The 26549-nt window shown below is 44.7% G+C and overlaps 1 protein-coding gene across 8 annotated transcripts in view; it reads right to left on the bottom strand.

Moving 5' to 3' along the window:
- LOC138525778 (OX-2 membrane glycoprotein-like) overlaps positions 1–26549 on the bottom strand; it is a 313688-nt gene that overhangs the window by 124419 nt on the left and 162720 nt on the right. For all 8 annotated transcript variants that reach the window (XR_011283426.1, XM_069635982.1, XM_069635981.1 and 5 more), the window contains one exon: positions 14408–14734. Coding sequence is in view for 7 of the 8 variants with exons in the window: in XM_069635982.1 (XP_069492083.1) it covers positions 14408–14734 (327 nt within the window). In the remaining variant the exon portion in view is untranslated. The remainder of the gene's footprint in view (positions 1–14407; positions 14735–26549) is intronic.

Below are 26549 nucleotides of genomic sequence, written 5' to 3'. Positions count from 1 at the left end.
TTGCACCTGGACAAACTAGAGATCTCCAAACCACAACCCTCCCATGACAACCAAATGGAAACACAACCTTCACAGTCTCAGGTGGATAGGTCAGGGGCAACTTGCTCGCCTTGGAAGCAAGACGACACAGAGCAACACAGGTTCGATACCCGGGTCCACGCTTAGAAACCTCTGGGTATTAAGCGCCTTATAAATAACCCATCATATCATGTCATAAAAGGATAGCACAATGGACAAAATGACATACTAACATTAAGACCTAGAGAACAGAAACAAAGCCGAAAATCTAATTACGCTTAATGAACAGAATCCACACAACATGGCCAAAAGGAAATGCTAAAAATGATCAAAGAATTCAAAACCTTTTTGCCTGCAACACATCAATAACTTCTTCCTGACTCAATCTAAGGGATGCAACCTGACAGATCCAAGACTACCTAGATTCAAAGCACAAAATATTAACCCAGTGTAGGGAAGTAGCAAAACAAATAAGGAAAACTGGCAGAGGCAGCCTTCCGTCGCCTTCAGATGCAAGATTTCATAAGGGGCAATGGAAGCAACTCTGAGGAACCTCCAAAGACCCAGGAACCTGCAATATTTGCAAAGCTATAATACAACAACCTAGACACACCTCTATACTCCAATCCGGGCACAGCAAGAGCCTTTAAAACTGATTTTGTTAAGTCTCCACTTACCATCTGGCAGCTAACCCAAACAAACTGGCAAGCTAACGTGCCCATCTCAAACTCACCCTTCCCGGCTAAAATACTGAAGAAATGGATCCATCAACCAGTGGTAGACCAGACACCACAATCTCCACATGGGGCACCTTAAAAACAATGGGGATGCAAACATGCCAAGTGCACAAATCCTTCTGGATATGACTTATGGATTCAACACGGTCATGAAAACCTGTTCAAAAGACTTCAGGAACTCAGAAGAGGTAACTGCACTACACTGTATTACACATTGCCTCACGAGAGAACAGAGATCATACACATGACCCCTTTCAAGTCACGACCCAGAATCTTCACCTGTAGAGTACCTAAATCGCCACATCAGCATCTACAGGACCACCTCCTGGATGACGTTAACAACTCTGAACGCATACTATGCTTCATCTACACAGACGATACCCACATCTACATACATAACTGTCAAGCTTCAAATATGCCAGATCTTGGCGCCTGCTTCATGCAAATCGACTCAACTAATGGCAAATACTGAAACCTAACCATAGAAGAAAGTATGATTGCGTGACCACAAAACCTAACACCACATCAATCTCCTCGCCTGAAGATATGAGAACATGGCCACAGCCGACGGCAGCATTAAAAAACTCAGATTTCAGGACTGTGCCTTCAAACGTGAACTCTGGGTAAAAGTAATTGTATGAAATTGCTTCTTACACCTCAGAATTATCCATCAACCCATGCAACATGTGACCATCCTATAAAGAACCTAAAAACATCATTGCACTATTGCTATCCTGACTAGACTATGATACCAGCCTACACCCAGGGACCATGGAATACAAACTGAGAGACCTTAAGATGATATAGCTAGACTCCTAGTGAGATTCCAAGTAAGCCCATAGTCTTTGGAAATCTTTTGGCTCTTGTCAAATAGAACATTTGAAAACACAATCTTCAACTATGGCTTTATGGCAAGGGCCCAGAATCCATAAAGAAGTAATTCATCCACTATCTAGAATCTAACCAACTGGGGGCATTTCCTCTCTTCTATCGCTCGCTCTCTCTCTACTTCTGGTGTTCCCCAGGGGTCTAACCTCTCTGGCTGGTCAACCACTACCCGTCCCCTCTTGCCCACCGCATTGCGACTTTCTGCTCCAATTTTCAATGTTATGTGGATGACACCCCTCTCTCTTTCAGGCTCCCCTCTGCCACCTCTGCTTCTTCTCTCATACCAAACGTCTGGCCACAATTCAGGAATGGTGTGCTGCCAATGATCTCTGCCTTAATTCCAGTAAGACGGAGATCATCCTCATTGGTACACCCGCTCATGCCTTCCCTCTCTCTCTCTTGCTGCCCACTCTGGGCCCTCTTCCTGCTCCTTCCTGTGAGGCCAAGAACGTTGGTGTCATCTTTGACACCACCATCTCCTTCTCTCCTCATCTCTGACGTCTCTAAGGAGTCAAACCACCAGCTGCACCTCCTCGGAGGTATTCTTCCTTTTCTCACATTCCCCCAGAAGCTCACTGTCTCCAGAGCTCTGGTCCTCTTTAGGCTTGACTATTGCAACAGCTTTCCTGCCCCTTTACAACGTATCCACAACAGGACTGCGAGACTTGTCCTTGACCTCAAGCCCAGGGATCGTATCTCCCCAGCTCCGAGATCTCTTCACTGGCTACCCATGGCTGCAAGGATCAACTTCAAGACCCTCTGCATTGTCCACAAGGCTTTCTGGTGTCTTGGACCGCTCTACCTACAACTTTCTCTTCCAAAACATCTTCCTTCTCAAGCTCTCCGCTCATCCACCTCCAACTGTCTGAGGGTCAGACGCATCTTCAAGCAGAGAGTTGGGACCTCAGTTGGGTCGTCCCTCTGGAACAGCCTCCCTGCCTCTCTCAAACTTGAGCAGAACCACCTCTGGTTCTGGGAGCAACTCAAGACCTTCCTTTTCACTTCCACTTTCTCGCTTCCTCACACCTGCTGATGCACCTGGCTGCTCCATGTACTGGTCACCTGGTCACCCTTTGAACTCTGGCCCAGGCTCCTGCATGTCAAGTTGCCCTTGCACTGCCTCCGGGCTCCCCAGCACTTTGTATCTGCAACCCTACAGTCCCTGCTCTCTGCACTTTTGAGGCACCCGCTAGGTGCACTTCTGAGTGAACTGCACTTCCTCCTTGCCCTCCCCCCGGCACTTCTCCCCTTCCTTCTTCCCCGCACTCGCGCAATCTGAATGAAACAAGGCCTAGTAAGATCGTTATTTTTGTTCTTCCTCGTTTCCCCCTTCTTGTCTTGTCGCACCTAGAAACACTTGTGTACAGGAACGTTATAAATGCCACATCACATCACCTAGTCTTAAAAGAAATCCCAAAACACCAGGCTATTCACAAGAAACCCACCTAACATAGCATCATTGCAGTTTTCAAGACTGGTGTGATAAACTGACTTCTGCCCTGCAGGAATACAAGGATGAGCACAGGCTAGAGTGCCTACTCTGCCTTCACACTTCTACAAACCAAGGGCCAACACAACTAAAGGTAAAACAGGCACAGCTAAGAGATTATTCATCTTTTGCCTTTTGTGGGAAAATGGCCAAGGGAAGGATATACTAATGAGGGGTGTGTATGTGGTTCAGTAGCAACAGAAACAGCGAAGTATAACAGTCCCGCATAACAGAAGGTCCAATGAAGGTTCTATGAAAAATATACTTCTATTAAAAATACACCAAAATGCGGTAAATACTGAAAACACTAAACAAAACCCACGCCTGAGGAAACAACATAGAATAAGCATTATAGCTGTTGAATTAGGGAGAAAAAGGTAAGTAAAAGCCACACTGTTCTTTAAAAGGATATGTTCTTGGGGGCAAAATGGGGCAAAAGTGACCTAATGAGTCCCTAGGTCCCTAATGTGGACCAAGGGGGCCGTTAAAAGGGAATACCTTGATTACGGTTTGAGGCAAGTTTGAGGCAAATTCAGGTGCAGTAACTCATGTGGATCCAAGCAGTGAGCTGGCGTCAAGCTGGGTTGAATGCAGCGGTTCAAAGCGGTTTGAAGGCAGCGTTTGAGCGTTTCAGGTTGGAGTGCTCACCAGGATCAGTTCAGGTTTCAGCCAGTGTGGTAACCTCTGGGTAGGGTTAGCGAGTGACACAGCCACAATTTCAATTGAAGGACAGTGACTATTCGAAAGCAGTGATCCTCATGCTCTGCTTTGTAGTTTGATGAAGCAATAGTTTGTGATCGAGCCAGGTAAAGATGTTTGGCGACTGCTGGTTGAAGTCGCTGAGTTACACTGCCTCATGCCACAGCCCCCTGATGTCCGCTGCACCTTTTGGAAAAAATCCATTTTAAATATCTGGAGCCCCTCCATAATTCGCCAACACACACAATTTGTGCTTAATGCCACTCGGTTTTCACCAGGCTTGCCTCCAGTACTCCGGAGTGCAATTGCAGCCATTGACTACCACGAGGATTATAGCCATTTAAAAATGGCCGCCCGCCACCTTTGTCAGTAGTTTCCACTCAAGGAAACACACCAGGCTCAGATCCGCATCCTGATTGGCCTGGAGTCCCTATTTCCTGGCCAACAGCAAGCCGGCAGGCCCTTAAGCCGGCCCACCACCAAAGGCACACTGCCTAAGGCTTCCTACTGTCGTGAGCCTGTCAGGAGCCGGAAAGTGGTGAGTGCCAGAGCCCGTGCTCCTCCTGGGACCCACTTGTAACATCTTGTTCTTGCATACTCATATATTAGGGTAAGCAGCTCACCAGTGTTTTGGTCAAACCTTCATTGCAACCATTGTTGTGCTGTTTATTCTGTCAGATTGTTACTCACATTGCTGCAAGGAACAGTTTAAAAGGTGAACCCGGTTTGCACATGTATTTTTGCCCTAATGAGAATTCTGAAGCTAGGTGAACCCCGTTTGCATATGTATTTTTGCCCTAATTTGAATTCTGAATCTAGGTGAACCCTGTTTGCACATGCATTTTTGCCCTAATTTGAATTCTGAATCTAGGTGAACCCTGTTTGCATATGTATTTTTGCCCTAATTTGAATTCTGAATCTAGGTGAACCCTGTTTGCATATGCCTCCTCTAGCTTAGCATAAACTCTAAACCTAGGTGAACCCCCTGCTCAACTGTATCTGCTTTCACATGCATTCTTAGCCATAGCGTGAATCTGAACCCTGCATCTAGGTGAACCCCCCCCCCCCGCTCAACCGTATCTGCTTACACATGCATCCCTAACCATTGCGCAAACTCTGAATCCAGGCAAACCCCTTTTGCTCAATCGCATATGTACTTGCTATCACACTCACCCCTGCCTATTTTAGTAACTGGCTTGCAAGTGCCTGTATCTGCCCACTAGCCTCCAGCCCACCTATTCTTGCCTGCTTCCTGCACCCTGCAAACTTGCATCTAGCGTGCCCGTTTTAGTAATGTGCGCTTAGGTTCCTTGACCTGCACTAGCCCACTATTATGTATCTACCACTACTCTACACAGTTCTACTCAGAACCATCCTCCACTTGACCAGCATTGGCCACAACTGGATGACCACCCTTCACAATGTAAGAAGATTCAATTCAACACTACAGCTAAGTCAATGCCTAGTATGGGATACTGAATGGAAACCCTTATTGATATATCTTTATGTCCAGTTCATGAGTTCTGGATGACTACCCCTATATAACACCCCTCTCTTAGAATCCCCCTGACCCACTGAGCCAAGAAGTAGTTCTGTTTTGCAAGTTTAAAAGGTTTGAGAATGTAAAACAATATATATATATATATATATATATATATATATATATATATATATATATATATATATATATATATATATATATATATATATATATATATATATATATCACACTTTATAATAAATTAATAATTGAATATCACACTTAATCTGAGCAGTAATCAATAATGGATAGTCTGGCACTAGCACACTTCTTTATAATCAATGATGAGTGGGTATAGGATGGATAAGATAGATAAGATAACAACAATACTTTTATGGTTTCAAATAGATGCAATGTGGAATGAAAATGCAGTACAGAAAATAACTTGATAGGATTTCAGCAAAAGATAAAATAATCACTTTTTCTCCGGCAATTCACCCCCCTCCCCTATGCAATGTAAGACATGGAAGTAGATGGAAAGAGGAGCACACAGTTCTCAGGAATGCAATCAAAGACAATACGAAATTCAATTCCCACACCAGCAAGCTTAGAGAAAACAGGTATGAGTTTTAAAACACAGGCCCAAGTGCTTTGAATTTGGTGGCAATGAAGTGAGAAATATGCTGAAAATGCTTTTAATTCCCTTTAGGAAGTTCAGGGTGAGTGAGAGATACTTGGGATGAGCTCAGGCTCACTTTAGCAATGATTCAGAGATGGTGATTAAGAGGCAAACGAATTTTTAGCAAGGAAAGAAATGACTGCTGATGGTTACACGTGGCTGGATTTTTAACCAAATCGCAAATCGCGGTAAAATTCGCAAGTGCGTGAATCGTGATTGCGGAAGAAGTATAAGTCTAGTCTTGTTGGAAAGGTAAGATTCTAAGCTTTCAGAGGAAAGTTAAACCAAGTTCCTAGCCCAGACGGTTCCAGAGATACGGACGATTAAATAAAGGTAGTTTTTCGGATTTAAAGTAAACTCAAAATGACAAGTGACAGCTATGCAGCTGCAGAATTGACAAGTGACAACTTCTAGGAGGCAGTTCTACTTAGGTTAAAATAGTTTGGATTAGATTATTTTAACACAGTTCTGCTAGGTACTCACAATATATTTTTGAAATAGGCCTCGCCACGGATCTGGTCAGGTTTTGGACTGGACTCCGGTTCTGGTCTCGGCACTTCACAGTGATCTGGGTCAGCTCTCTGGTTCTGCTAACAGCGGTCTGGGTCACTCTGGATCTCTGGCCTCTGGTTCTGGATACTGCTCTGCTTTCTCTGGGTACAGCACTGCTTCTGGATCTTTCTGGCGCTGGGTTTCAGGCCAGAATCAACAGCTCAGCCCGGCTGTGAATAGTCTGCAAATGATTTTAAGGTTGCTGAGGCCTGCTGAGAAAAGTTCTCAGTTTGTGGGTTTAGGCCCTTGCTTTAAGTTCTGAAGTAAAGTTCTGGTCTTTGGAGATTGATGGATTTGAAGTCTGGATCTCTGGATGTGAAGTCGTCGGTCAGCATGCTCCGCAGCAAATGGAATTGAATGTCTCTACCTGTCCCAGCAGTCTCTTTCTATGCGTTTTGAAAATGGGTGTGTGCCTGGGCCTAGCTAAGCCTGCCCCTCTCTACTTGTCATTGGCCCAATTCTCCCCTCTCCCATGATTGGGGGAAGGAAATGTGAGTCAGAGTGATGCTGTAGGTTTTATGGGTCAGAGGATCCTCCCCTGGTCAGTTTGCCCACAAATCTATATTTGATTCAAATACATATTGCACAGATACACAGTTGTTTAAAATTACATGCACTCACCACATATCACATGAGGTATACTCTGTTCAAACTCTGCTCTTCCTGGTGGCTTGCATTCAGAAATGGCAACATTTTGCACTTTTTAACTGGTTTTGCAATATCGGACATTTACCCAAATTTACACACATGTGCGCAAGGAGTATGGACATTAATTGATGAAGTGTCAGATTTTTAACATGCAGACATTTGGAGTGAAACCCTATTTTCCGCTAGCAACCCCCCAGATCATACCACCACGTCCTAAAACCTCTTAAAATGTGGGCAGAAAAATCACAAGAATTATGGTATCATTTAGATAATTTTGACAAGTCCACACCATGAGTTATACATCTTTCTTAAAATCATATTCTGGCCAACAGGGGTGTGTCTTCCCAGGTCACATGGTGGAGAAACCAGTCTATCCACTTTCTTTAAGCTCAGCCTGTCCTCAGAGGGGGCTGCCCCTCCCCGTTTCTGCCAAGAGGAAGCCACTTTTACGACGCCCCCAATATAACTTCTGCCTGAGTCAAGGAAGGGCTTTGTTCAAAAGGAAGCCATTTACGATCCCCCCCCAATAAACCATCTGCCTGGGCCCAGGACAGGCCTTTGTTCAACTCCCTGTAGCTGCTCCACCCCTAATCTAATCAGAGAGGTGACAACTCCTTTTGGCAAGGGGAAGAGTGGCTGAGCAGGTTTTAACTCCTGTGGGGGTAGATGTCAGGCAGAATTCAGTTTCATTAAGCCAGGTTTCAGCTAAATGTCACTTTTTGTCCCCCAGTTTAAGTCTATTACGATTTTTACATACACATTAAATAATTACTTCCTTCAAGTCATTTCAGAGTATAGTTTTACATTGTATCCACCTCTTAGCAAGTCTTTCCTTGGTCTGGTTTTGTTTCATTTGTTCAGTTTTACACAAAAGTCTGGTGGTTTTAAAACGCCGGCTTTCTGATAGTGGTGAGTACTGGTAATGCAACCATTTTTGGGATTTAAGAAAATGAATTCCCCACAGTTCTGGGTTGCTTTTGGCAATCAGCATTGCCGTTCCCAATGGTTTCAGGCTACTGTGTGGGTAGCCCAATGGTGGTTTTAGGCAGTGCCCTCCTGTGCTCACAACATAGGCAAAAATGGGTGGCAGCCTATTCTTCATGCATTTCCCTCTGCATTTTCTGGGAAGTTCTGGCCATCATGATGTTGTCCATGCCAGTACTGCACAGTTTTCCTATTCTGGCGTACATGTGGGCTTCTTGGCCATCTTGGATTTTCTAAGCCCACAGCACCAAATGTTGCAGCATGATAGCTCAAACGTGGGTCAGGACACCCAACAACAACATGAACCTAGTTCAACCACAGAATCAGCTACATCATGGTAATGTACCCCTGGAGCAAACCAACATGACCATTAAACCATGCAGCCTCCAACAGCGTAACCTTAGACTCCGCGCCAGACTCCCAAGAATGTACGACCCTTTATCCAATGCCCAACCCGCCTCTAATCACAACAAGCACACCATGCTTACCACCAACAATCCACTACAAATAACCAACACCGACTACAACTCAACAGTCGAATCTTTAGAGATTCCTCCTCCCCTAAATGCCAACACAAAGCCCAACCGCCTTCTGCCCCACCCGCCCTACCTGGAATAAAAGGCACCTTTTTAAACGCCCGCTCTATGGTAGCCCATGCCACCAAAATAGCGGGCACAATCCAAAATGAGAACTTGGATTTCTTGGCCATCACGGAATCCTGGCTCCATCCCGCAGCAGGACCAGCCATTATGTTAGCTATCCCAGACAATTACACATGGATCGCACCACGTCTAGAGGTGGCGGCCTGGCTATAATTGTCAAAAACAACCTAACCCTAAGACTCTCCTCACCCTATAAAACCAATTCCTGCGAATCCTTCAAAGCTAAACTCACCATTGCCAACAATCAAACCATCATTATCCACCTGATTTAATCGACCACCAGGCCCCATATGCTCCTTTGAGGAAGACCTCACGAACCCATTATCTGACAATTTAAAAAACTCCACTCAAAGCCTCATCCTAGGCGACTTCAACCTTGGATTCAATGACCCACGTGACCCCAATTGCATACAAATTAACAACACCCTGGAGGAACTAGGATTCTCCCAAAAGATCACAGATCCCACACATATCAAAGGAAGGACCCTCGACTGGATTGCCGAACATAACTGCCCAACTACTATCACCTCTATAATGCCTCAGCTATGGTCCGACCACTACATGGTATCCTTTACCTTAGAAGCCACCAAACGTATGAACAACAGTACCCTAGCCCCCACTGCACCTACTAGAAACAAAACAAATATTACCCCTGAAAATCTTATCCCCCTCATTCTCCCCACCTTAAATTCCATTTCAGATCAGTCTGACCCAGCCTCCATGGTAGAAAAATACAATGAAATGATGCTCGCCTCTCTGGACACTATCGCACCACTGAAAATTAGGAAGAGCAAACCCCGCCAACACCTAAATACCTGGTTCACACCCTTACTGAAAGACATCAGACAAAAGAAACGCCTAAGCAAAAAAACCTGGAGATCAGACCCCTCAGACACCAACAAAAACAACCTGAAGAAATTAGCCACCCTATACAAAAAAGAAATCATCTTAGCGAAACAAACCTCCTACAACACCCGTATCACTCAAGCCAAATCCAACACAAGAATTATTCGCCATCCTGAAGGAAGTAGAATCCCCCACCCAATCGCCCGGCTCCTGCCTCAAGGACAGGAACTGGTGCACAGGCATACAAAATGCCCTTGCCAACAAAATAACAATGCTTCAGGCGAAGATCAACAACCAAAAAGCGTCCAAAACTGCCCCAAACACTGTTAACATAGGCCCCCCCCTCCAAGGCTACCACTAACCCATTACCGACTCCGAAACCTCTGGACACCCCCCCCCTTCTACTGTAGCAAAGTCTCCACCAAAGAAGTCGAGAAAGTCATCCGCACCCTCAAACCCTCCAATTGCCAGGGCGACCCATGTCCAGCCCAAATCATAAAAGACGCTGCCCGTGAACTCTCACCCTTCATTACTAAACTTATGAATGCCTCTTTCACATCAGGTACCATACCCAGCAACCTGAAACATTCCTGGGTCCTCCCCCCTCCTCAAAAAGCAAACCTTGGACCCCTCCATCCCAACCAATTACCGCCCCATAACCACTGTGCCGTTCCTACTGAAAATCCTAGACAAAGTAGCTTACCAACAAATTCAGCACCACCTGGAACTAAACAACCTCCTAGGAGTCCGACAGTCCGGCTTCAGACCACAGCATGGCACCGAGACTGCACTCCTAGACCTTAAGGCACAAAAAGACACACTAAGAGATAAAGGCACAACTTCACTCTTACTACTCCTTGACCTCTCTGCTGCATTCGATCTGGTAGACCATGCAATACTATGCAATAATCTGGTCACGGCAGCCTGCTTCTCCCAGGAAGCAGTCGCATGGATCCAGTCTTTCTTAGATAACAGGACAATGCAAGTCTTCTCTCCTCTAGCAGCTGCTGACCCCGCACCCATTACTTGCGGCGTACCCCAAGTATCCTGCGTATCTCCTACCCTCTACAATATCTTCACAAAGCCCCTTTTCGATGAACTAGACGGTGTTGGTATCACCTACACCAACTATGCAGACGATACACAGATCCCCAGATTATGACAAGGATTGGGCCTTTGTGAATAGAGTCTACCTCATCATCCAGGCATGGATGGCCGCCCACGGTCTATGCCTGTATGATGACAAAACTGAACTCCTCATTCTAGGCACTTCTTCCAATATCAAAAAACTGGACCCCAACTATGACTCCTTCATAATTTACAATAACATCATTACTGTAGCCAAAGTAGTTAAAACCCTCGGTTTTTATATAGACTCCACGCTTACCTTTGGTAAACAAGTGAATTCCATGGCTTCAGCCACCTCCTACACCTGCAAGCTAATTAGAGCAGCCAAGCCCTTCCTCTCACCTAATAATTGCGTCATTCTAACAAGGGCATTAATCTTGTCGAAACTAGATTACTACAACGCCGTCTACATAGGCAGTAACAAATACATCACCTCCAAAATTCAGACACTTCAAAATAATGCCCCGAGAGCCGCCCTAAACTTCCCTAAAAATGCCCACATATCAGACCTTAGGAGATCTACCAACTGGCTTTCCACTAAAGACAAAAATCCTCCTCAAAACAGCCTCCCTTACACACAAATGCCTCAACCATGCAGCCCCGCAATACCTTATAGACAGATTCACCAGACAAACAGCCTCTTGCACCTTACGAAAAGCTAACTCTAACCTTTTGTTAGTACCCAGATTCAAACTTACTAAAGCTGGCGGGAATAGCTTTGCTGTTAAAGCGGCACAACTGTGGAACTCCCTTCCAACTGCTCTAAGGGAAGATCTCCCTTACCAGCAATTCAGATCCAATCTGATCCAATGGCTAAACGATGATGATGCCTAATTTCGCCCTACTGTCATTTGGGATCTCATGTATATTTTGTATATTTGCTCTGCTCTATTTATCTGTCACTTCCGGCATTCTTATTAACTCACTGTACATACTTCTGTGATTTTTTGACACTACGTGTCTACAGCATTGTAACCGTAGCTGTACCCCTGTTTATTTGTAACATGTAACCTAAGTTGAACAACCCTCTTTCTGCCTTCACGCCCGAATACCCTTGGGTCTGGTGCGCAATATAAATAAACAAACAAACAAACACTTCAGCGGTTCGAGTCGGGGTCTGGCGGAGCAGGTGATTCGATCCAAGCAGTTGATCAGCTGGCCAAGGCACAATGCAGCATCGAGCTGGTTCGAGGTGCAAGCACGCTGGTTGAAAGAGTATAAGGGAGACAGCCCCAGTGGCACCTGTGATTAGAGATGCAGTGAACCTGGTTCAAAAGCAGTTCCACCAGTTGAGGGTGATGAAACAGGGTTCCTGGCTGTCTTGGCTCTCAGGATTCTGTGAATCCCGGTCCAGGGATTCAAGGAGCAGATTGGTCCTTGTTCTTGGGAGGCTGGCACACAAATGCAAGGGTCCTTCAACACAGTGAGGTTGTGGGAATCTGTGGCTGGTAGAGAGGCAGATCTTGTTCGAGCAGCAGTTCATCCTCAATGGTTCCTGGGGATGGTTAGGGGACAGCGCTCACCTATGACTTGGACCTTCAAACCACTGGCAGAGGACTTCGGAAAGATCTATTCTCCCAACAGAGGTCTAATGAATTATTTCCTACATGTGTCCAAAAGTGAATCATAAGTGGTGGGAGACACCTTTTTTCAAAGACAAAAGCCCCCAGGGGACCAGCTAGCCTGATTTAGGGGTCCAATCCCTGTTCTTGAGAAAAAGTGGACTTTGGCTACAGACATCACACCCAAAGTGCTTTGTGCTACAGTAAGTGGAGGGGTCAGGAAGGAAAGATCGAGGTCGAAGGAAACAAGATGGTGGAACCTACCTCCAAATGTAAAGAGCTCCCTCAGTCTACAGTAGCCCTGATCCATTCTTTTCTCAATAGAATGGTAGGCCTTTTGACATGCAGAACTCTGATGTGAGGCTACTCATGCTGGGAATGGGGGTGCCCTTTGGTTCCAGTTCCCAGGTCAGCGTCCTGTGGAGTGGATGTCTTTCTTGGGAGGGTGTTGCATAAGAAAAAAAAAAAAAGAGGCAACCCCAAAGTCAGGTCTTGCTGTCTACAGTAGGACAGCCCGTCTGGGGGAAGTACACAATCCTGTTGCAGCCGAGCTAGACTCACACGTGTGTAAAACCAATTGATGTAGCTATAATAATAATTTTGAGAAATACCATGCACTATTCTCGAACTCTGGTATGGCTTCAATTTGAAATTATTCTGCCAGCAGAACACTCAATTCATAATTATGGGGTTTTGAGAAAAAGAGGTGCAGATCTTAAATGCAGCCCTTGTGCTGCAGTGACTTGGCTTTACCCTGCAGCTGTCTTGGGCACGTGTCCCTCTGGATCTGCTTTGTACCGCTGGTAGAGCAGGAGCTGCAGATCTTATAACTCATGCAGCAAGGCACACGTTTGCAATAAGCTTTTAGCATGTAGCTCATGAAATAGGAATCTGGTTGGAAGATTTCCACAGTTAAGAGATCAAATTACCAACATAATATTAATTAATAAAATAAAAAACCAGGGCTTTTATGCCTTTTCCAGATGGCAATTCCTCACAACTGGACCAAACAAAAGCATGGTAGATCATTCTGAACCCAGGTCTCCAAGGATCAGACCACAACGAGGCTCAGCGGAAACAAACCGAACATGCACACAATCCCAAAGGTGAACCATTTCAAAAATTTAAAACGAAAAGAATCCTAATGGACCTGGACATAAAATCGGCACCACTGTGGGTAAACTTACACATGGTCCAGAATGCTAAAACCCTCCTTACACCAAGGTTCCTGAGCTGACAACTCAGCTGCAACTGAGATTCCCCATAATGCAGAATTTGCACACCCTGGAATATCGACGCAAAAACAATTCATATAATAAAGACGAGGACATTCTTAAACACAAATGATGCAGTGGAGGAGATTGAATGAAAATATATTTGTTTGTGAGCCCAGAAAGTCATGAGTGGGTCATATTGATAAGAAACCAGGGAGAAGATCTGAAGTTGATAGAAGAAAAGAAAAGTTAGGAACGTTAACGGTTTGCCGTCTTGCGAGTAGCTGGTTTCCATGGCTGAAGCTTATGGTTGGTATAGCAAAAGACTAATGAGGAAATAAAACGGAAAATGAAAGCTGATAACTTTGAAAGTTATCAACGAGAAAAGATTGATATTACAGAGCGCAGGAAATGTCTAACAAGCAGACTTTGGATTAAAAAGAAAGTTGGATTTAGGGTGAGAGTGTAAGGTCTCTCCTTGAAGAAATCAGCAGCAGTGTAATTGGTAACAATGAGTGGATCTAGCATGGATGTCTCCACTCGCTCGACTGCAAATACGTAAAAAACTAATTTTAAAAAAACATGAATATATAGGTTTTGAGATGTCCGAACGAGGTGAATGATAAACCAGCTCCATGGGGACAAGCGTGTGGTGGGCACAACTATCTGAAACATCCCTCCCTCCTGCAAACTTGCATTACACTGCCTTGCCTAATCCACTTTCTGAAATACAGCAAACTGAACTCCGTGTGTGGCATATGCAGCGTTATGAAGAATTAAAAATAAATCACAACACAACACGACTAACCTACACCACTCACCTGTAATGTAGATGCAGGTGGAACCTTGCTTAGGACCGTTTGGAAATATGTTGAAGAGGCACTGGTAACATCCTTCGTCCTCCAGAGACACCCTGGAGAAGGTGATGGCAGTCTTATTCAGCTCGAGAATGGTAATGTTTAGGCGATCACGATAGCCACTCTTTATGATTACTCCTTCTTGGGTACTGTACGTAGCCACATTTTCCAGGACAGTATCAGTCTTTCTCTGCCAAGTAACCTGCACGACTAATGATGGTACTCGAAGAGCACAATCCAAAGTGATGGCCGCACCCAGTTTCACTTCAATCTTCTCTTTGGTTATTATGTCTATAGGTTGAGGGTTGGGGAATGGAAAAAAAATAAAACAAATAAAATGTGAAGAATCTTACAGGAGGCGAGACACATTCTTATTGGTCAACAGCATTTCCTAGTTTAGATATGATCACCAACAACTGAGAAAAGCATGTCAATCACCTTAACTCGATCAAATGTTGTTTTGGTTAGTGCTAAAGAGTCCCTTATACATTTTCTAGGAGTAAAAAGAGGGGCAAGTAGTCCATCATATAGCTCACTCGGTTTGGTGCTAAGGGGTGAAATCCATCTTCACAACTGCAACAGAAAAAACGGAATACATTTCCCTGTCCCGCACCGTCTCTCAGAACATCTTATCTTTTGATGTTGCAAGAACATCCAAGGAGAAGCTGGAGAAAAATAGTTGCCAATCCTTGGTGGCAGTCGTTACATAAAGTTTGCCTTCCTCTTTGACTTACCAGGTTTACCTGTGCCGCAACCCTCCCACAAACCACCAACATATTAATTCTCATAATTATTCACATAAGCAAACAGGTACACTGGGCTTGATTGCCCTAGGGAAAGTCTTAAAACTAAGTCACAGATAGTGGGACTTCCATATTTTTCAAATGTGAAACTAGTATTGGCATGTCTAGAATACAGTCTCAAATGCCTCAATATAATTCATGACTAAAGGAAAACTAAAGTTCACACCATTAGAAGTGATATAATTAAATTGACACAAAATAGGCACACTTCAAAAAAAGTAAAATGGAGAAAAACAATGTTGCGTCATTGCCCCGACATCTGTGACACTTTCAGGACATTCACAGTAGAGGCAATCAATTGCAACTTAAAGCCTGAATCAAAACATACAAAAGGAGGTAATATCAGTAAGGCAATGGTGTATTTGTACACATTTGCCAACTACCACTATCCCAATCGCTAAAAATAGTTGTTCCATTATGTCTTGCAGCAGAAATGCCTTACAAAAACAAGAATTTGATTCTGAGCATTGGTCTGCCACGTCTCGTCCCCAACAAGTAATCAGATCTTCCCATCAGCCAGGTCGTTCAAGAAGGAAACAATTCACACCTTTGGAGACCTGCAGTCTGACACACAGGACAGGCAGATGGTGGAATAACTCAAGGGAGCAGGGCTGGGTCAACAATTGGGCCAGGGTAGCCTAACCTCAAAGAACCTTCTAACAAGGGGTCCCATGGCTACCACATTCTCATGAGTTCATGACTTATAAATGGTCCGTTCTGAGCTTCAAAGACAATTCCACCAAATGCACTGTTGTCAGTCAAGGAATGGTATGCCATTTCATATTGTGATGTATCCCATTACATGTAGAAAGTAATTTAAATTGTACATATGGAATCAGATTTTCGAGAATAACTTGCCAGAAATGCTGTAGGGCACTTTAAAAAAAATGTTTTGTTTGAAAAGCTTCATCAGCTGAATAGAATTTTATTTTTAATCATGCAAATTAGACAGATGTAGATATTTTTGCACATAAATGTTGCACATCTCCGGCATCATACGTTATGCCGAAATCAGACAAACATCAGTGGATTCACCTGAGTGAGGACAATCTGACAAACTAATTATTAACATGATTACATGTGAGGTACATGAGGTTTCAGAAAACTGTTTAATGTGAAATTGCACATCAAATTGACAGGAAACTGGGTTTAGAAGTTACTCCCATTCGACTGCCATCTTCATTAGTATGTCCAATCAGTATGATGGAGAGGATTTAGTGTGATGTCAATTTTGTAACATTAGCCAACCGCATACACTGAGCAATTCAGTGCATCATTTCTCCAGACTAATTACATTAGCGAAATGATAGACACGTCTAAAGGGAGGTGTTTCTAATCTATAAAAGTCCAAACCCATAGATTTGGGGGACCGAGAAAGAAAAATTGACAATAGAAAGAGGAATAGAAATGTCTGTTCCCCCAGACTGGATTACTGACCATTTTGGATTTGACCACTGTAGGAGGCCAACCTGTAGTCCAACCCCAGGCCTTCCTCAGTGGAAAAGGAAGTAGACAAGCCTTATGAAGAAAAAGAGAAAACAAGTGTGGAGGGAAGATGAGCCCATCTTGCAAACTGATCCCCACCTACTACCAGAGGTGCAAAATGGAATCCGTCCTTAAGAGGGGGGCCATCTGCATGTAAAACAACACAAATAAATTCCTATGATAGTATTATATTACAGGAAATAAAACTGAGGGAAGCTATAGCCTAAACAGCAATAGATTAATGTGCCCTCTTTACATGTCAATGTACTGAGGTAAGGGGGTATATAAATTGTACATCATCGAAAATTAGTAAATATTTCAGAAGCATGTGACTAACATCACTCCAAATTGTGTGTACATTACTTCTCTGTGCAATGCACAAGCACGGAAGAATTATTTTGACGGGCCAAAAAATAAATCCTATTTTGTACATACTGTGATTAATCAAGGGAATTTGTCCCTTCTCCCAAAGGGGAGCCTCCCCCCACCCCACCCTGTGAGGCCAGGGAGGTGAGCCTGCTATGCAACACCTTCCATAGGGGTCAAGGCAAGTGGGACCTTACTGGAAGAGACTGCCCCTTAGGGGACAAGGACTCCCATTCCCATGAGGCACTGCCTAAAGCTGTGCACACCCTGGCCTACATGAAATGCTCTAAAATACCAGAGACTGTTAAACACCAAGACTGGGACGAAGAAACACCTGATAGACAACACATAGGAAAAGAACTGTCCCTTTAATCAAAATATCCAATCCACTTGGACAAGTACATTGAAGAGATGATATCTGGAGGAGGAGCGCATACGCAGGCACGGGAAGAGTCCGAGCCGCGTACACCTGGAGAAGGCAGAGTGACCGCCAGCCAGGAAGCCCACACATTTCAAACTCACCCGATACTGAAGAGCAGGACGCCCGAGCTATGGCGAGTCCCCAGTGAGAGAAGCCCGGGGGGACAGGAACCCAGAAGAAGTTGGTGGCGAGACAATGAAGGATGAGTGGTGGTAGCCGGTCCACAAACCATTGACCCTTCCACCACAGGTACCTTGCAGCAGGGTGTCCGGTCCGTCCATGGAACACCAAGAGGAGGAAAGAAAATCTGAGTCAGAGAAAGCCGGTCATAGACAAGCAGATGGTGGTACGAAAGCAAAAGGGGAAAGAAACTCAACATTCTGTGCAAGAAGCACAGCATAGAAAAGAGAGAACATTATGAGCCACAGTTCAAAGGAACTTCAATTGAATCAAATATGGAATCAAGTAGACCAGAACAAGTTGCGCTATAAAAGATCCCCAAAAAAGATTCCTAAGGAGGAGGGAACATACACTAATCCATTTAAAGAGTTACAGAGATTGATCAAAGAAATTATGAGAGATTATTTGAAGATTATGTATTAATCAAGAATCCTACAGACTGATACTGGAAGCATCCCCAGGAGAAGGGAGTCATTCGCTTAGTTTTCACAGTGGTAGAGTCAGTTAGGTAAGCTTTGGACAGTGGACTCTTTCCTCTGGACATTCATGCATGATGGACAAGCATCTTAGTACCATAGGCAGGGATTACCCATAGCGATAGGGAAAGTTGGGCCTTATAATTTTACTTTAATAAAAGTTTGTGCACAAATGCCCTCAGAGTCCGTGTCCTCCTCCTGGCTTGCCACAAAACATAGAAAAATAATGTAAATGAAATAATTCCCTGGGTACATGACCAAGTCGAGTCCCATTACTTGCGCTAAGCTACTCAAGAAAAAGGGGAATAGTTATTAACGGTTACCCATTTTACCACCTTTAAGTTGCCCTTTGAAAAAATGACAAAAGTGCACATTTACACCTTATTGCAATAGAGACACCACTGAAGGGAATCTCGCAAACATGCCACTCTTTTAAATGTTGCTTTCTGTAACACTTTCTGAGATGCTCACATGTCTATTGGGTGAGGGGAGGTTTTTATTCCAAATAATTATAGATTCAGATGGGCAGGGATTTTCGGATTTGAATTTGTTATCAAATAAAAGGTTTACCCTGAACTTTCATACTTTTTACAATCCATGGTGGATGTGCGCTCAAGGTAAATCAAACTTCTATATGGTGATGTGTTTAAGTAAATGTAGCATTGAATATGGAATTGATCTGCGCTTTAACAACTGATCTCAGTATTTCATAGGATGTATAATTTGCCAAGATTTAAATGGATTTGATAATTTATATATTTTTTAATAATCATTAATAATTACACCTTCTGTGAAGCCTGCATGTTTCTTGTCCTGAAAGGGGAGGGAGGCTAAATTGGGAGGCCCAGGTTCCTAAAAAGAACAATTAGATATATAAAAATGTGTGCTCCTCGTTTGCAGTGGGTGGAAAACGTACCTGAACCAGATGTCGCCGTATTAAACCATCCTACAGGAAAAAAGAAGTACATAAGAAAGGTAAGGGCTGATGGCAGAAACACTGCCAAGATGCATGGGAAGAGAACCACAGGCAGTATGGGGTTGGTCACCATTGCCAGAAAAGAAGGAGCACAATTATGGGCTATGAAATGGCACAATAGAAAGAAAAAAAAAGAAAAAAAAGTTTGTCACCAGTCGATGGCAGGATTCCACAAGCTGGGGTTTTGTTGTGAGAGTCGCGGAGGTGGGAAAAAGTGGTGCAGTGATGGCAGTATACAAATACCGGTATTGTGCACATTCGTCAATTTACTAGCAGTGTTTTAGATATATGGGCGCTGCTATTGCTAGCGTACTGAGGGAGTCACTATAGGTGGTGCAGAGAGATGAGAGTTTGAGCAAACCACGCACAAGCTCAGTTTAACAGAAGAGTTCGAAATTGGCTCACATTTAACTGCCGGTCAGATCAGGACTGCACCATTAAAACAATCACTTTAGCCAATTCAACAGTAATGTTTTGCAAAACCTTAAACGTGCCTCTTTTTGAGTTTTACAGGTGCAAAAAGGTAGGCACAATGAATGTAGAAGTGGCAGAACGCACAAGACAACAAATTTGGTGATGAGGTGTCAAGAAAGCCGCACATGACTTGACAATGGGAGCAGGTCAGCTGTCGCCCTTACAGATGGTAGTTTTGATAGTTCAAGCATATCGGATTCAGATATTTCAAAGAACCGAAAGAGGCCAAGATGCGGTTGATTGCTCATTTCTGGCTGGGTTAGATAGCTCCTTAGTGACACAATAATCCTTGATTTTAGCAATCTTTTGCCTCAGGGAAATATGGATATCAGTGAACCAGATATTACCTTTTATCTCTGGCGAGCTGACAGGGCACGGTTCTTCCAACTCACAGAGGATTTTGAACAGCTCCTTTGAGCTTGATGCTGCATCCGTAATCCTTTGTTTATAGGATGATTTCTTCGGCTCCCGAATTGCGGATTCATGTTTTATCTGCTGTAGAGTAGCTAGCTTTGTCCACCAGTGATGATGACTTTCTCCAGCTCTTGATTGCAAGATTTTTCTTGCAATTAAGTGTCTGAATTTCTGGGGTATACCATGGTTTTGAGGGCTGAGATTTAACCAATCTTTGCTTCGATGGGGCTAGTGTGTTAACTGCCACCATCATAGGCCGATACCAGCTCAGTAGATGACTTAAAGCTGGCAAGGATGTTAAGAATGGGTTCAAAAAGGATGTTAAGAATGGGTTAAAAAAAGAATAGCAAGACAGCAGGGGTGAGCTTGCGCAGGTTACGGCAGTTGACTTTCTTAGGAGAATCTCTAATTTGATGCCTATGTATTAATGGAGAAAGTTGAAAATGTATAGATAGATGGTCTGACCATGGGCATGGAATGACTTCCACCTCCTCCACATGAATTCCATGCGTAACTATCCAGTCCAGAGTCCTACCTGCAGTATATGTGGGCTTAGCAATGCTCTGTTTGAAAAAAGCAATTAAGAGCACAAGTAACACGGGGATGCTGCGCTGAACTGGCCCCATTAGTATCGATAAGTTGAGCTGCCAGGTTTAAGATTCCCATGGGGCAGTGCTCATGTGCCCCAAGTAAGGAAGCAAGGAAATGTTGTGGGAATCTTGAGATATCGACGCTGCATATTAGATTGGTGAACAATTCTTAGCAAGAGTGCTCTATTTATTTGCGACACAGTATTGCTCAATATCGAAGACATTGTCACCAATCTTATACGCAGCGCCTATATCGCAAGATTCCCACAACATTTCCATGTTCTGTTTGAAGCCCAAGCTTTTCAAGGAGGTCTGTAGAGTTCTAGCATGTGGGACAAGATAAATCATCAAAACCTAGAATTAAATATCATAGCAGAATGGTCTTGGAGCTTGGTTTAAGAGCCAAAGACAGCTGCTCATATAATTGAGAACAGAACTCTGTCGTGTTATTAGGAGGACGATATATTAAGAATATGTTGCAGGTATTGTTGGGATCAATGGCCCACTTTAGCTGCAAAAGTTCAGTCAGAAATCTCAGTCGACCCGATGGAGCATAGCCTGTTACGTGTGAGAAGTACATGCATCACAATTTTGTCTACTTAATATTTCATTACAGCCAGAATGAATTTGATATTAGTTCTCAAAGACAAACTCACATTTGAGTCAGACAGTAGAATACTTGAATAGAAATTCTCAACAAAATTATGCAGTCCACAAGAAGGAATTCTACACCTACAAAGCTGAGCTTAATAAGCCTCTGCAAATTGTGCGAAGATTCTATATATTTAGGAAACACATGCATATCATGTTATATTGCTCTGCCCACTGTAAAGAAGGCATAGTATCAAACAGTGAAGACAGACAAAAGTGATCTCAGTTCAAGGGTGTTTATTGAACTTCAATGGGTTGGATGAACACCTATCTAACCTAAATCTAAGGATGGGAGCAAGCTACGACCATCAAATAATAACGCAGTCCTAGTTGAGTTTCTGTCAAAAGAAAAGGGCCTATACTTATAAACCCACTGCCAATCCATACTTCTAAATACAAAAGGGTGTGGGACAATATGTATGCAACAAAGAAAAGTGTTCAAAAAATGATATGTCAGGACGGTTGAGCAGTAGGCTTCCCTTCCCCACGTCCCCAGCACGGGGCAAGACGGCACGGTCGAGCTTCGCACACACTGGCTTCTCTGCTATGGGGACACAGGCCAAAGCATAGACATCCCTTTTCCAATAAGTCTCTTACTGCAGAGGGCCTGTCGCAACAAACAAATATCAAAGTTCCATTTCTATTAGGATCTTCACATGCACAAGTTCTCATTTCCAGTATTTATCATGGGTCTCCTTCAGGATTGGACCCCTTTGTACCACGAGGTTTACTCTTTGTTTCCCTCGTTCGGATCTTCCTCATTCGAGCTTGGATCCTCTAAATCAAAATCAAAAACTTTCAAAGACTTTCGAATGTACATTGGGTTTTGCTTAAACCTTCACAGGACCACTTTGATTCACTTTCCTTACAATATTCTCATCAATCTTTTGGCTTTTGTTTCTCTTGGCAGGATACCTTACAGAGACCTTTGATTGAGCACACTCACGGTGCCAGATCACTCTGTTAACGGTATTGTATCTTTCCTTCTCAAGTTCAAACATTCATCAGCAGTTTAGCTTTATTTCTGTCTTTCATCACACGTGTTTAACAATGTTCGTTCCAGCGCTCGTTATATAATGTTGCCTCTTACAACTTTGACTTCAACACAGACCAGCCTTGCATCGGTCTCCCCAACTCACTGACTGTGTTGATTTCTCAAATGCTTCTTTGTTCTTGGAGGCAAGGACGCTACCCCCCCGGCGGCTGCCGCTCATCCCCACCTTGGTTATGTTATTTTGCACTTATATAGCGCCTTATATACCATTGGTATGGTCTGAAGGCGCTGGTAGGTTGAACGCCCTTGGGAACCGAAGTTCAGATCAGTAGAGAGAGTAGAGAGAGTCAAGAGGTGCGTGTGAGCACCTGATATGTGTGCAGCTCTTGCAGTATTAGTGCGATAGCTGCTTCTTAGCGATAGGTGTGGTGGTTGAGAGATCAGGAGAATGTGTTCGTTCTGGCAGGATTTATCCAGAACGGATGTGGCTGTGTTAGGCTTGAGGAGAACGCCTGTCTGGGGGGTGTGAAACCAGCAGTGTTTACACAGAGTGAAGTGGAGTAAGCGGCGGATGTTGGTATGAGAACAGTTATACCGAATGGTGTCATAGTATCTCTACATTCTAGTTAAGTGGTGATGTAAAGGAGAGAGTAAGCATGGTGGTGTTATATGCTCTTTCAAATGTTCTCTGCATTCCAGACTGTACCATATACGTCATGCAATTCTATGCGCTCCAGTCTGTTCCGTGTGCTCCTATCCGCTCCATGCACCCCCGTCTGGTCTATACACTCTGGTCTGCTCCACGCACTCATGCATTCCGACCCGCCCTGCGCGCTCTAGTCCGCCCCGCGCATTCCGGTTAGCTCTGCGCGTTCCAGTCTGCCCCACGCATGCACTTTTGTCTGCCCCACGCATGCAGTCTTGTCTGTCCTATGCAAGCGCTTTCGTCTGGCCCATGCTATACGCATTCAGAATCTCTTCGTACTCATCCTTTCTACGCACTCATCAGTAATGGATGCAATCTGCGCTCGTTCGTTCTACGTACACGTCCACTCTACGCAACACGTCCATTCACTCTGGGCATTTGTTCGCTCCAGGCACTCGTTCGCCCCAGGTACTCATCTGCTTTATGCCCACACGCGTGCTATGCATTCACCTGATTTACCCACTCGCCTCCTCTACGCACTCATCCCCCTCTACGCATTCACCCCCCTCTACGCACTCACCCCCCTCTACGCACTCACCCCCCTCTACGCACTCATCCGCTCAGTACACTCTTCCGCTCCATACCCTCGTCCGCTCCATACACACATCTGTTCCATACACTCGTCCCCTCCATACACTCTTCCGCTCCATACACTCTCCCGCTCCATACACTCTCCCGCTCCATACACACATCCGTTCCCACACATCCATTCCATACACTCATCCGCTCCATACACTCATCCGCTCCATACACTCATCCGCTCCATACACTCATCCGCTCCATACGTTCCTCCACTCCATACGTTCCTCCACTCCATACGTTCCTCCACTCCATACGTTCCTCCACTCCATACACTCATCCGTTCCTCATCTACGCCATACGTTCATCCGCTCCATACACTCATCCGTCCCATACACTTATCCGCTCCATATTTTTATCCGCTCTATACAATCATCCACTCTTTACAATCGCCTGGTCTGTACATTCACATTCATTCGGTTTCCACACTCATTCGAACTATATAGCTATCTGTCCTTCCACTCATGCATTCTTCCGCTCAGCGCATTCATCTGTTCCACCTGCTTCATTCATTCTAACTATTTCATCCATGCCATTCACTTTGTTCGTTCCTCATGCATTCTGTTCATTTTAGGAGTTTAAATCTCGTTACTGTTTCTTTAGGATTTACTTCTTATTAACCATTTCACTGCTTTGATCTAGTTTATTCGTTTAATTCTGTTTGTCCTTCTAGTTTATATTGGGGGTTATCAGGTGACAATTTCTTGCATTAGGTAGTTTGTTGGATTGGTGTCGTTGAGTTGCTGTTAGTCTGTTTGGGTTAGTTTGGTACAGGTTGGTTTTAGGGGAAGAGCCAAGTTTTCAGTAGTTTGCGGAAAGAAGTTAAATCCTCAGTTAGGCGGATGTGGGGAGGGAGTGAGTTCCATAGCGTGGGGGCCAAGGCGGAGAATGATGATCCGCCTAACCTGATTCAGTTTGTCTTCGGTATGATTAGGAGGCCGGCTGAGCTTGATCTTGGGGTGCGTGGGGGGTGATAGGGTTTTAGCTTGTCTTGAAGATATTGAGGCCCGGTTTTATGCAGTGCTCGATGTGAGATGCATAAGGATTTGAAGGTCACCCTTCAGGCTACTGGAAGCCAGTGCAGCGTCTTAAGGGCCGGGGAGATGTGGTCTCTTGGGCCGAGTGCAAGTAGCAGTTTGGCTGCCGCGTTTTGTGCCCTTTGGAGTTTATTCAGTTGGTACGCATGGATTCCGAGGTATAGGGGGTTTGCGTAGTCCAGTCTTGATATAACAATTGATTGGACCGCGGAGAGTCTGTTGCAAAAGGAGAGATATGGAAAGATGCGCCTAAGGGTTTTAAGGTGGTAGTGGCAGGACTTTGAGACGTTGTTGATTTGGCGCAAGAGTGTTAGGTCAGAGTCAAGGGTGCATCCAAGGTTTTTCACCGACTTGGAGGGGGTCGGTGATTTGCCCATGGCGGATGGCCAGGGTAGCGGGTGCGGAAGAAGTTCTGAGTTGCCGCATACCATGATTTCCGTTTTGGAGGGGTTTAACAAGAGTTGGCTTTGGGACATCCAAAGTTCAATGTCAAGGAGGCAGGATGCCAGGTCAGGTCGGGAGTTGGGTTTTGAGTTCAGGAGTTAGTGTCGTTGGCGTAGTTGTAGCACAGGATGTTGTGTGAACGAATTATTGGTGGGAGGGTGATCAAGTAGAGATTGAATAGGAGGGCGGATAGGCATGCTCCTTGTGGGACTCCCAGGTCGACTGGTCGGGCTTGGGAGGAATAGGCGTAGAGTGTCGTTATTTGGTACCTATCTTTGAGGAATGAGGCTATCCATTTAAGAGCGGTTCCACGGATTCCTAGGGAGTGGAGGCGGTCTAGGAGGATTGAGTGATTGATTGTGTCAAAGGCGGCGGATAGGTCAAGAAGGATTAGAGTGGCGCATCCCGCGGAGTCTGCCGTCATTTTAAGGTCATCCCAGATTGAGGTTAGGGTGGTTTCAGTTCCGTGACAAGCTCTGAAACCTGATTGTGCGGGGTCTAGGAGGTTGTTGGCTTCAACAAAGGCATTTAGTTGGGAGTAGGCGGTTCGGTCAATGAGTTTTGCAAGGAATCTGGTGGTTGAGATGGGGCGGTAGTTCTTGGGCTCGAGAGGTTCGAGCAGAGGTTTTTTAATTCGAGGTTTGACATGAACCGTTTTGAATGCGTCGGGAAAAATACCAAAGGATAGGGAGGCGTTTATGGTGGATCTTGCGTGTTCTCCTGCGCAGGTGGAGGAGAAGATTTCTTTGAGGGTGGTGGCTGGGCAAGGGTCCAGCGGAGAGCCAGATGGTTTGCGGGCAGATAGAAGTTTGATGTATTGCTCTGGAGATATTGGACTAAAGGATTTGAACGTTGGTTGTGTAGTGGTTGCAGCCGATGGACTGGCCGGTAATGGGGGAGTATTGTCTGGTGGATGTAAGAGAGCTAGTTTGGTGGCTAGAGTATTTGTTCTTTCGAGAGTCGTGGTGTAAAAGTGGAGGGAGAGAGAGTCGCACAGTGATTGTGAGGGGGTCGAGATGGTCGTGGTGGAAGCCGGTTTGGTGAATTCAGAAATGATTTTGTGGAGTTCTTTGCTTGGATTTTTGCAGTTTAGGATTCGGGCGTTGTAGTGGGTTTTTTTGCTTTCTGGATTTCGGCCTTGTACTGATGGAGGTGTCGGGCTAAGGTGGCCCTGCTCTCCTGGGTTTTGTCTTTCTGCCATTTGCGTTCTAGGTATTTATATAGTTGTTTAGTGGTTTTCAACTCAGGAGTGAACCATCTGGGGAAGAGGCCACAGCGGGTTGATGGTTTGCATGGGGGGGGTGAGCCGCATCAAAGATGCATTGAGCCACGAGTCAAAGGCGTCAGGGGTTAGTCGTTTATTGCGTTGGCAGGTAGGTGGTGGAGACTGGGGGAGTGTGTTGGCTAGGTCCGGGACGATTATTAGTTTTCTCCAGCATTTGCGTACATTCGGAGGTTCAGATTAGAAAACGGGAAGGGGGTCGGGAGAGCGAATGGTGAAAGAGAGAAT

The sequence above is a fragment of the Ambystoma mexicanum genome, chromosome 7p (genome assembly GCF_040938575.1).
Source record: "Ambystoma mexicanum isolate Mex_15411 chromosome 7p, UKY_AmexF1_1, whole genome shotgun sequence".
Taxonomy (NCBI): domain Eukaryota; kingdom Metazoa; phylum Chordata; class Amphibia; order Caudata; family Ambystomatidae; genus Ambystoma; species Ambystoma mexicanum.
This window is presented reverse-complemented; position numbering and strand designations above follow the sequence as displayed.